This window comes from Fulmarus glacialis, unplaced genomic scaffold, assembly GCF_000690835.1.
Source record: "Fulmarus glacialis isolate BGI_N327 unplaced genomic scaffold, ASM69083v1 scaffold1196, whole genome shotgun sequence".
NCBI lineage: Eukaryota > Metazoa > Chordata > Aves > Procellariiformes > Procellariidae > Fulmarus > Fulmarus glacialis.
Window position 1 is genome coordinate 23,838 of NW_009217262.1, and position 12,604 is coordinate 36,441.

General features: G+C 42.3%; 1 protein-coding gene across 1 annotated transcript in view; it reads right to left on the reverse strand.

The window, feature by feature from the left end:
* Nucleotides 1-12,604, reverse strand: part of LOC104078081 (calpain-5-like) — a 58,849-nt gene that overhangs the window by 19,198 nt on the left and 27,047 nt on the right. The window contains exons 2-5 of the mRNA XM_009579590.1: nt 5,430-5,561; nt 4,748-4,956; nt 4,167-4,359; nt 229-422 (exon numbers count right to left, since the gene is read on the reverse strand). Coding sequence (XP_009577885.1) covers nt 229-422; nt 4,167-4,359; nt 4,748-4,956; nt 5,430-5,561 — 728 coding nt within the window. The remainder of the gene's footprint in view (nt 1-228; nt 423-4,166; nt 4,360-4,747; nt 4,957-5,429; nt 5,562-12,604) is intronic.

Below are 12,604 nucleotides of genomic sequence, written 5' to 3' on the forward strand. Positions count from 1 at the left end.
TGATGTACACAGTAAACTAAGGTCCAGGAAGCCATAATCTCCTGGTTCCTCCAGGATGTGTTCAGTTGCTCAGAGAATGCTATACTTGGGAAGAGATGGCACAATGGTTCAGCCATCACTGAGTATTGCAGATTGACGTTGTGCCTCAACAGTGTTTAACCATGCATCTAACGTCCAGTGGCCCTAATCACAGTTTCATTCCTTTGACACTGAATTTGCAGCACTTACTTGTCACTCCAGGCGCCGTTCCACTCTCTTTTTCCCCAGGGATTCCTCAGCCTGATCATGAACAGCTTTTCTGCCTTAAAAGAGAATATGAGCCTTTCTCCAAGGCGCAGCTTCCGAATTGCAGTCACTGAGTAGGCATGGCCGATGACAAGACCCATCTCTGTCTCCACTTCATTGGTACTGCCAGAGGAAGCCTTTGGCACCAAGAATGACAATTAAAAAAAAGAATTCACATCACTGAGGGACCCTACAGCTGCGCGTTGAAGGGGCAGGAAGGGGAAGGCTTGTTTTCTTTCACAGAGCTATACGTTCCCTTCCCAAGTGATCTGACTATGCAGGAAAACAACAGCACTGGGGCTCAATACTAGCGGCTCTCTAGTCTGGTCTTTTGCATGACAGTGCCAGATAAGTCCTAGCAGACAGAAGCCCGGAGCACAGGAGAATACTGCCTGCTACAGCCCTTCTGTCTCCTCCTGGTCTCAGAGAGTTAAAGACTGGGCTGATGGACAACCTTTATCAGCCCTTCCAAAAATCTTGTCATCTTTACAAAATGGCTCTTCTGGATATTGATGACTGTGCTCATACGTAGCACTGTCTGAGTGCTACGGGCCTAAGGATAGGGCTAAGGGCTAGTGCCCTAAGGGCTAGTGTCTGGGCCTAAGGATTTAGCTGCTGAGTCCAATGCCTGTTTCTGTGTTGGGGTGAATTTGATACCCAGGAAGAACTACCGGCAGTGGGTAAAAATAGAGGGCACAGGCAAGAAAACTTTCTAGCCATTTGTCAAACCTGTCCTGTACCTCACTCACGACCTGGCAGGCATCTCTTACGTGGCAACTGGCAGATCTGCAGGCTTTCTTAGGAACTGGGTTTGCTCCTCATAGACTTCACATAAGAAGCCTAGCTTCCAGCAGTGATCAGGCAGTAAACTGTCCTGCTGGATGGCCTAGGCCTGATCAGATGCTGATCTAAGAATGCATAAAAATTGTCAAGCTCTGAAAAAGACCACAATTTCATTTAATGCATCCATATCAAAACCTCCTAAGTATACATATAAACAGAAAAGCAGTATCATATAAAGATGCTGGAGTTGCTTTGAATGACTGGCCCTTTACAAAGCCAATATAATGCTGCTTCTTAGCAATGTATATCAGGCAGGACAGTGGAAAAAGTAAAGCTGTGCCAATGCTATAACCCTTCTTTTGAGCCAGAAATAATCCAAATGGTCGTGCCTCCAGATTCATCATACCCTCGCTGGAGCCAGCATGGGCATCTTTGCACCGAGCGATATCCAGAGTCTCTCTCACCTATACTGGGCTATAACCCATTGGGCCTTAAGGCATTCACTCCTTTGGACAGCAAGGAAGGAAGATTTGATTCAGTGCAGATCCTTGCATGTAAACTTGTAATAACCTAATTAAGAGCTCTGTGATCAAGCAAGCCTTTTCTCTGGTGGAAAGAGATGGACTTATTAGAGTTATGAAATACACATAGTACTTTCTCAGATATTTTTACCCATTTCAAAATTTCTCTGGTCTAAACAGACAGGGTCCTTCTCCTAAGGCAGGTGTTGCACTGATACAACAGTGTTCAGTCCCCAAAGATAAGAAATCAGAAAAAACAAAAGGAAAAGAGAAATTTATACCAAATTGGAACTGACAGATGGTCTGGCAACTGTGAGACTCTCACCAAGACCTCTTTGCCTTTCACCAACAACAGCTCCTAAAGAATCAGCTCATGTGTTATACCAAGACTGGCTGACATTTCCAATGAGTTTGGGCTTTCTCCAATGTAACACACTCACTTTCATTTTTCACAACTAAAAGCAAACAAGAGTCCTTGACAGCATGGGATCCTGTAATCTCTCCTGCTGCCTTTATTATCCTCAGGTTTTTCTTACTGCTGGGCTGCCTTTCCCACCTCATTCTGAAGGCATTTATTTATTTATTTAAATGAGATATTTAAACATCTACTGTCTGTTCAAATTTCTAAATGGTGAAGCTCAGGGCTATTTTGTAATCCAAGGAAAATGATGACATGTTTGTAAGTCAGCAATGAAGCCACTTGAGTATTAAATATTCTATACCTAACAAGCTTCACCATGTGTATAATACATCTATCAAAAAGTGATAAATGCAGACAAGTCAAGCCAAACCAATAGGAACAGCCCCTGTGTAATCGATGTTTAGAAGCATCTGCGTTTGACAGGCAGAAATATAATGCCAGGAAGAAATGAAGGCATTACAACTCTCTAATTAATTGCTTTTTAAAATGCAACTCCCTGTACTTACCCTATCTCCTCACCAGATCCACATTAAGAAACTGAACTGCCTTAGCATTTGGGAGCAACCTATCATCCCAGAAACAACGTTTACAATAACAATTCACACCAGGAAGTCTGGTCTGCCAGCCTGGTCTGAGCAAACCAGATGGAATTCTTTCTAAACAAAAATTCAGACCTTGTGAAAAAGGTAAAACAAACACCAAAGACCTAGAAGAATCTGCTTCTGACCTGTTGCCTGATGCTGCTGGGAGGGACAGTTCAGGACTCCTGTTCTATCCCAACTGAGTTCTCAGGTTCAAATTAATCTCCCATAAGGTACCACGTGTTCCTCTTTGGTACCATGGCACTGATACAGGGCAGTGCATGGCCAGGGCCAGCTACACAGATAATGTTCTCAGGCATCTCCAAACATGGCTGATTTTCTGTTGTTCTAGACAACTGCACAACTACCATATACTCGCAAGAATTTCTGAATGAACCAACACTTGGGGGTCCACCAGTTTACCCTACAGGTATGAAATAGTTAAGTGCTACAGTAATATGATCTTCATTTCACAGACGGGGAAATTAAAGCAAAGCGTTTAAGTGATTTAACTAAGTCCACATAAGATTAGCCTTAGCTAAGGTCTTAAATTGGAAGCAGAGGGCATGGGAGTAAGATGCTGAAGTGCACCTAGATGCCAACTCTGTTGCACTTTAAAAATCATTTAAAAGCAATCTTTTAGGAAATATTCAGGTGCCACTGCAGTTTGTTAGCCCTCCACGTGCGGTAACAGCTTCAGACAAGGTAAGAATTGCAGTGCTACCCAGTCATGGCCTAACATTGCAGACTTTGATAGAAGGCGAGTAAAGCCTAGTTGTCACTGGTTTCCCTCCTATGGCAAGGGGCTGTGCAAGGCCCTTGTCTGCTTGTGGTTTGTGAAGCATATAGCACCCTTTGGGAGCTGCTATTGGTCTGCCTTCTAGCACCTCAAGTGAATGGAGAGAGGTAAGGCTTCCACAGAAGGCAACCCTGTGTCACCCTTGGGGAAGCCATCCCCTCTCTACTGACTAAGGGAACTTCAGGGTCATGGCCTCCTAATGTAGGCACCTGAGTTAGCTGCCTCACGTTAGCCAGCGTAGGCAAGTTTTGCTGGTTAATTCTAATGGAGAGTCTTATTAACGAACAGTACTACCTGAATAACCAAGTGAGCTCAGCCTTTCAGCTCAGCTCCAGTGTTACACTGACGAGACGACTGCATCATCACAACCAAAGTCAAGAAGTCTTAGCAGCTCAGTGCCAGCAGAACTGTTTTCTGTACACAGATTTCCCTAAGAAATAAAGAAACTGAACGCTACCATCTGGCCTGTAAATTAGGGCATTCTAGGTGGATTAACCTTGGGCCAATACACAACTGTGACCATTCAGAAAGAATAGCATTTCAGATCCACAATAAAGTGGCAGCACAAACAGCTTTGTGGTTTTGTGATTGTATTTTGTGGCTCATGGAATCGTACTTGGCTGACAGCACTGCCAACTTGCTAGCTTTTTCCATACGAACCTTTTCCAAAGCATACAAATGCAGGACATACTCAATATACTTATACTAATAATGGTATCTTTTCCAGATTTTTTTTCATTGAAATTAACTCTTAAAATCCAGCTCTCTATACATACCATAATGGAACAGCTGATCAACCCGCCTCTTTTATGCACTTTCAGCAAGTCTTCAAACAGCTTCATCTGCTCAGAAATAATGTCACCATATTTGCCTTGGACCAAATCAATAGATTCTGCCACTGCTCCAGTGAAATCCACAATTGCATCTGCAGCGCTGCCTCCATCTAGGGCTTCATAAGATCCAGCCAGCCTGGAGGTAACACAGAACATTCTCAGTCACCAAATAGCTGTTAGAAGTGCTCAGATTTGGCTTGAATGTAGGTAATATATTTGTGTCTCACCAAGGAAAAAACAAAACAGAACAAAACAAAACAAAACAGCAGATTGCAGATAAACCTTTGCTGGGTTTCTAGGAAAGGAGACTTAAGACTTTGGGCTGCTGAAGTAGAGTGCACTGCACTCTTTTATGATTCACTTCCTCCATGCAGATTAAAGCAGGAGTTTTCAATCTTTTTTAGGTTCTCTACTAGCAGCAAACCTAAAACTTACGGAAAGTACGATACAGCTGAAAGACAAAACAAACAGATGGATAGAAGGGACGGCACTGAGGGCTAAAAGGACAATGAACTAGCTCATACTTTGCATAAGCTTTCTCCAATAATGCGCTCCAGAATTCATTTTTCACATTGGAATGGCAGTAGATCAACTTCCCGTCCATTGTTGGCAGCAGATCATCAACAACCACCTCTGTCCATTCTCCAAAGCACCAGAAACGGAAACGGAAAATCCCAGCATACTTCTCTGGATTTTTAGGGTCCCATTCTTGTTCGTTAAAGTCTGGAATCACCTGAGAAACCATGCAAGGGAAAGTTCACCAAATGCACTATGTTAAGATTTATTCAGAGGGCAGACTGCCCTGGAGCATGCACTATGCTGGTATTCAGCTTCGTGAGCAGTTGACCTTAAATAGATGAAGCAGTGAAAAAAGAGGGTGAATTTGGTACAAAGTCAAATATAGTCCCACTTCAAAGAATCTTTCAGGAAAGTAAAATTCAAACTGATCTGCAGAGAAAGACAAAGAACCTATTGCACTCTCTGGCTTTGCTATATCTCTTCTTTCGTGCTCAGTGGGACTGTGGAGTGGGGCGGTCTCATAATATGAAAAATGAACTTCTAAAGAAAGGGAAGATTTGAATCCACCAAAATTCACCACTCATCAGAGGCACAGTAGTCCTAGAGGGAAACACATGGGCTGATAGGTAGGGAAACAACCAAGGTTTATTAGCTTTATTTCATGCACCAAGCACATTGATCACCTACCTGCTGCCAGAGGGTCTTCCTCAGAGCCAAGCAGGAGCATGCAGCCACAAACCAGCAGTTCCCCAGGGTGCCTTGGTGTAAGTCATGGGAGCTGATTCCATTCACAAACAGGTGGGGGTCTTCACAGAGGTCCTTACAAAGCAAACCAGAGATTACTGGAGACTCCACTCCAGAAATGATCACAGCATCCTTCCAGCTATTCCTCTCCACACTTGTTCTGCATCACATTCCACAGAGTGGAGTTTCTGTACCAGGAACTTCAAAAGCCCTCTGACATGGAGTATATTTGAAAGTCAGGGTAAATAGGATTATTTCAGTTCTTACAAATAGATTGTGTTGTCTTATCTAAACATCAGGGTTTGCCAATTTTTTTGCCAGAGTTCCTAGTTCTGCTCTCAGCTGAAGGTGATCTTTGAGGACTGGAATGAATTCAACATTTGGAAGACTTATTTGGCATTGGTGCAGTTAATGAACTGAAAGTAAGTGAAAGGAGAAGGAGGAAACATTACAGGGAAAGGCTTTGACCAAAAAAAACCCATCAAGAAAAGCAGCAGGAAATAACGCTACTGACACCAGAACTCTAAGCTCCTCTTCCTTCATTGCCACTCCCTTGGCTGACATACTGGAAACCTTCCTCCACCAACAGCATGAGTTACTGCAATGACTCCTGCCTCACAGCACCAAAGAATTTCATGTCTGTGAAATACACCTCTCATTCTCTGGGTCTCATCTTTCTCATTTATCTGGCTCTTACTAGAACCACTCGTTCCTCCTCTCCCATTGCTTTCCTGGCTCCATCTCTATTTACAGGCAGATTCTCACCAAAGCATAGTTGGCTCTTCCTGTGATGTCTCCCTGCTCCTCACTAGCTTGCCCCTTGCTGTGTCTTTATAGCCTGCAGATCAAGGCACTAAAAGGAGCACCTCTAAGTATCATTGAACATGGGAAAGCCACAGGGGTACATTTTGCAGCAGTATTGTGTTTGTTACCAAGAAATCCTTGGTAGACGGTGTTCTGCTGAATAGATACGTATGTGGCCTCACAGTCCCAGTGAGAACCTCCCAAGCAACACTTCAGAAAACAGGTAATCTGATTGTCCCGTAATGGAACTTACTGGTTTCAACCCAGTGATTGCTCATGACGCTCTCGTGTGAATCATTGCTTTTCCTGACTGATTGAGAGGATGGAAGAGCAGACAGTGGTAAGAAATTCTGCTCTTTCACAGTATAGGAATAACCCTAAATTTCAACACTGTGGGAAGGAAATGATCTTATATCCAGACATTAGAAATGCAGAATAAATAACTCCCTCTCACCTCAAAATGGCAGGAGACTCCAAATTTACTGCAGTCTTTCCAGTTTGTTATCAGCAGCAGAATAAGGAGCTGTGCTCCCTACCTCATGGATTCTTACTGCCCTTTGATAATTACAGGTGATGATCCCAAAATACCAAGATTGCAATCCAAGCTTGGCCACATATTATGGGCATGTCAAAACTTCTCAGTCTTCCCTTTGATGGGACTGTGACAAATCAGTGCCAGCTGAACTTATTTTCAGAGAAAAGAACCACCTCAGTGCTGAGCTGAAAGCCTGTTTTCCTGGGTTGGTTTAGCAGATGGCAGCCTGAAGTCAGCTCACGGTATGTAATGCATGGAGCTGCTGCTGTTTTCTTTAAGAAAATGATATTTTTGGCATGAGGCTTTTCTCATTAAATAACAATTGGTAGAAATTTTAAATGCCTCTTGGGAAACAAGTGACTGATCATTATATGACACTGTTCTTCTGTCAGTATTTCTTACATGTGTCTTCACTTAGAGAAATTTCAAAGCTTATTAACAGACCTTAATAAAAATCTGAATAACAAAATGGTGCCTACGAGGAAAACTGACCATGTACAAGATACTCATCTGCATCATAGACAGATTCATTCAGTTTGCCTGGATGCTCTGATACAGAATGGCAACAGGAACTTCAGGCTAGCACTTCAGCTGATGTAAATCAACCCCATTGCCTGTTGCGGGGGCTGACATCTGTTGACTACTTGGCCTTCAGGGTGGTAGCACACATTCCAAACCCAGCTTGGGTAGGCTTAAGTTTCATATCCCATTTCCATGCATCTTTGGCAGTAATAACTTCTAGTTTGTTTCTCCTTTCAAAATGTTATTTTGTTAGCGTAATAAACAAGGGATAAACGAGAGCCTTCAGGGTTAAAATTGTCCAAACTCTTCTGTCACTAGAGGAAACCAAAACTTCCATTGGTTTTGTAAGAAATTAAGCACTACCATGTATTACAAATATCTTCTCTTATTTGGCTTGCTTTGCTAAAAATAACCACATTAAACTGTCATTTTTTAATCGAAGTGTGTCTCGCATCTCACACAGTCCTCAGAGAAAAAACAGAGCGCAGCATGTGTCAACTGCCAAAACTTATGGATGACATTAGCATTTGCTGACCACTGGGATCCAAAGCAAACAGCTCAGAAACAGCACCTCCCTGTTTCCACTATAGTCACTAAATTCTTCAGGATCCTGCTTGATAAACCCTTTCTTACTAAACTGCCTAGGAGCCCTGGACTTCTGAAACTAAAGGACAGTGTAAGAAAATGGCATTAGCTCTGTTTCTCTTGTCATTAATTACAACTGTGATAACAGCTTCTATGATGACTGTCACTGTGTGGCTCAGAGGAGATGCACAATAATACTCAGGTGCAAGCTACAGCTAATCTCAGCCGTTTGCTCTCTTCTGGGCTTTTTGCTTTTCACCACTTATGCAGTATAGCAAATTCTAAGGAATACTTCTGAGGTGGAATTAGCTACCTAAGCCACAATTCTCCCAACACAGTTAGAAATGTGCTATTTAAATATATTATTCTGCAGTCCTTGTGAGGATCTTTAAGCATTTTTGGTTGCCCCAAGCATGTTAAAAAAAAAAAAAAAAAAAAAAAATCACTTTTCCAGTAATGGACCCAGCAGTGGTAATTTAGGATAGTTGAGGACAAAGTCAACTACAATCAGAGGAATTATAAGGACGAGAGACTGACCTAAGATGTGGCCCAGGCATTTCAGGAGACCTGATGCCTTCCCTCCCTTGCAACTTAAGCACCTAAGCACTTGGGTTCTGAGTTCCACTAGAAGTACCTTCTTTGCAAACATAGTGGTTTAACCCTAATCCCTTTTCTCAGGATCAGCCTGCATCATCTGTGCTGTAAAAGAGAGATATATCTTCACATTTCCAAGAAAAAGTTTAAAGGAGGTTACCGGGTCTTATTATACATCATTACCGTATAATAGCCACACGATTTCTGATACAGCACCGCTAATAAAAGCAGTTGTTGTATTATTTATGCCCACAGGGAGCATTCCACCACCCAAGACGCAGAGCTTTCCCCAGTTCTCCCCTTACGCATGTGCATAATAAAATAAACACCATCTGCAGAACTATAATTAGGCGCTACAGAGTCTGAAAGTGAGGTAAGAGGTTGCAGGGGCTCATGGTTCTGCTGAAAACCCTGATGCTCTTATTTGCATACCAGACTTTCATTTGCATGACAGAAGTCTATCTGCGTCACCTCCTATCCTTGCTGCACTGCGTAGGCTTGAAATATCTGACATTTAGTGTTAGTCAGCCACTGATGCTGTGAGAAATAAAGTGGCTCACAACCCCCTTTTTCTGATTTTAATTGGTTCATCTCTTTGTAATGGAGCAAGTAAATGAACTGGTTAGCGGGCAGACTGGGAGAACACTGAGCATTCTGGAGATGAGAAACTCAGTTAGTGTGGGATCACAGGAAATAACAGTGGGAGAGACCTTGACAGGTTAGTCAGTCCCAGCACTTGCCTACTGTCCAAACTGGCTATCCCTAACCTAGTTGTGACTGAAGCTTCTCTAACCCGCATTTAACACAGCCCATGAGGGAAAGTCCACATGCTTCCTCCACTGGTCAGCAAAGAAGTGCATTGCTGAGCTGCTCTACAAGCCCAAGACTTCTGTGAATGCAGAGAACAGTCAGTTACCTTTCCTTTCTACAGCAACCCCTCATATAATCTACAAACTTCTAAGAAGTCTCTCTTCTCTAGTCTTAATAACTGGTTCTTCATGTTTTGTATCACTGGTGAAGTGTGGTGCCCAAATCCAGACCCTGTGCTCCAAATGAGGCTTTAGCAGTGCTGAGCAGAGCTCGATGCTCTTGCTTACTGAAGCTGGGGTGCCATTTTTCTGTCTTTTTCACTTCAACTTCACATATTCAACTTGTGTTCAGACTGTGATCCATCCTCTGATCCTATTCTATGGACTTGCTGCCCAGTCATTTTTTCTCCCTAACCGAGCCACTTAATACAAAGCACTGTACTTGGTTGCATTGATGAAGTGATGCTGAATTCCATCCTATTTATTCCACACTATTTTCCCAAGACATCAAGATAAGTTTGAATTCTCAACCCTTTCAACTGGCTTGCAATCCTATCCCAGTCTGTGCCCTACAGCATTCCTGTACATGCCTTTCTAGCCTCTCATCCAAGTAGTAATGAAAATACTGAAGCATACCAGACTAAGGGAGATTTCTATAGGACTCCGTCAATACAATGCCAGCTTGCGAGTGGTCCAAGTCATTTATTTCATCACCTATGCATCCCCATTACAGAAGTTTGAATTAATCCAAATTTTCATACTTTGGAGAGACATATCAGATATTGCCAAAGTCTTACGAAAGTCAAACTGTATCAGATCTACTGCTCCTCTCTTAGTCACAAGATCTGTCCCACCATATGCTGGAAGGAAATCAAGCTGGTACATATTAGTGTATCTGACACAATTCATTTTTATAATACAATCTATACCATCAGACTAACAGTCATCTGCTTAGGTCTGATAAATTGCAGTCAGGAGTTTCACTGAGATACAAAAATGTTTGGACTGTAGTACAAATATGAAAGATGGCAACTTAACTTTTCTTCCTTAGGAAATTTCAAAACAATGTGAACCAGGGGAGACAACAGACACCCATTTCACTGGAGCTATGAAATGGTTTGTATGTTGCTCTGTCATGATTCCCTAAAAGAAGAAAAAAAAAAAAAAAAAGGATGGGTTTTATTTGCGATCAGAAGCACCACAGAAAAGTACAGGAGGTAACTGATTAATTACATGCATTAACTTCAGGTTGCTGTGGCTACTTTGAATCTTAGAATAATTTAGCTAAAGGAAAAAGTTCCCCTTAGCTCTGAAGATGCATCTCTTGGCATAAGTATTACCAATATCCATGAACTAAAAAATATCCAATATTTATAAATAGGGAGAAAGACATTCAAAGGGTTAATTGATTAGCTATGTGTCTTCACAGACATTAACTGAAGCTGCACTGTAAAATATTATGAGAGATCTCTGATGTCTGAGAAAAGGGAAAGATTATTTTTTAATTGATTAGGGTCTGTCAGCTGGCTCCAATAGAAAAATAGAGATTCAGGGAAACGGAAGAAGAAAAAAAGCAATAATGATGTTTGCAACTAAGATTTTCAAAGAATTCAGTAGCGTTTAGAGCTTACTTTCTTCAGCGCCCTTTAAAGAACCTGGCCCTAACATAAAAAATAATCTACCTTTGCTTGCACACAAGACCTACGGAAACAGGCACTTTCCTTGATTCTGTCAGACTGATCTACTTAAGCCCACTACACCATTCCCTTGAATTTTTTAAAAGGAGTTTGCATTATGTCAGAGCTGAGAATTCTTTCCATTTTCTTCTCTTCTCCCATCCTCGTATCATACTGAGTTAACTCCTGTAGAGAGTGAGGGCAAAGGGGAAAGGCAATTCTTTCTGAATATGGATGAAAAAATCCAGCTTTGGCTACAGCTAACTATCATCTAAACCTCATCTAAAGGAAGGTAGCAAAGACAGCACTTATTTTGAGGTTGTGTAGCTGAAGAGGTAGAAGAGATTGTCTATCCTATAATAAATCCCAGCTGTGCTGGCATGTCTATAGAAACCCTCTCCAGATCAGGCTGTTTGCCAAGGCAATTGCAGTTAGCCCTAAAAAGAAAAATAACCGAGTCCAACTGGGCTAGATACTTCAATGCATGCAAAAAGCCTTTTGCAACCTTGTTATGCCTGAAAAAATTCTGCCTATGGAGTGAAAAAAGAGAAGTCTTAAGTTACAATCATGCCCTGTGGTATAGCTCTAACCCCTCAGAGGACAGTTCCCAGAGAAACCTCCATCAAAAGAAACCGGGGTCAGATACGACCCGGACCGAAACAGCCCTTGCCGAGATCAGGAAGTGACTTTATCATCAGTGCTGTTACGTCATGTAAATCAACAAAAGGAAGATTTAGCCCTCAGGTTTCTGTCCGTACACCCTGAGCTCAGGATGTGCAATTCCTCTGTAAACTTCATGCCCATTGTCCAGCAACATCAGTTCCTGAGAGCAAGATAATGCCCAATACTGCTTAAAAAAGAAAACCAACTGTACATAGGCAAGGGCAAGCGTATGCCAGTTTGCTCCAGCCTTGTGTAAAAGAAAACTCAAGTTATTTGGGGACTGAGAAATGCTTCTTCCCCCTCCTCCCTCTCCAATAAATCCTGTTACAAAACCAAATGCATCACAGACATTTTTACAGCATTCTTTTTTTCCATTTTCAGTTTGGGGCTAGTGATGACTAATACTCAGTGAAGGCCATGGGTTTCAAGCCTTGCCCTGCCTATGGGACACATGTATTTGGGAGGATCTGAATCAATGTTTTGGAAGAAAAAAACCCAAACATTGGGCAACATGGTGTGTATCTTGGCTGCCTCTAGATTTCACCTGACCCTTGGAGCGCTAGAGCTGCTCTCATCCAGAACGCTGACAGTTGCTGGAAAGGGTACGAATGATGGGCCGTAGGGCTGACCTTTTCCTGAACTTCAGTAAAAAGTGTTTACTGAAGATCTTAGAGACCTCTGCCACTTCATCCCAGAAATCACTCAAGACTACGATGAAAGACTTGCTGTTCTCCCAGGACCCTCTCAGAAGTATATCATACCATCTCTTGTAGCACTATCTTAGTTTGTGATGCTTTAGATCAGCGTTCTACGGAACTGCAGCACATCCATAACACTTCGTTTTTAGAGAAAAGCTGCCTTGTTTGAGGATAACATTTTTTTCTCACTGAACTTACCAGACAACAGCCTTTGTCTCCTGCCTTCTTTCCC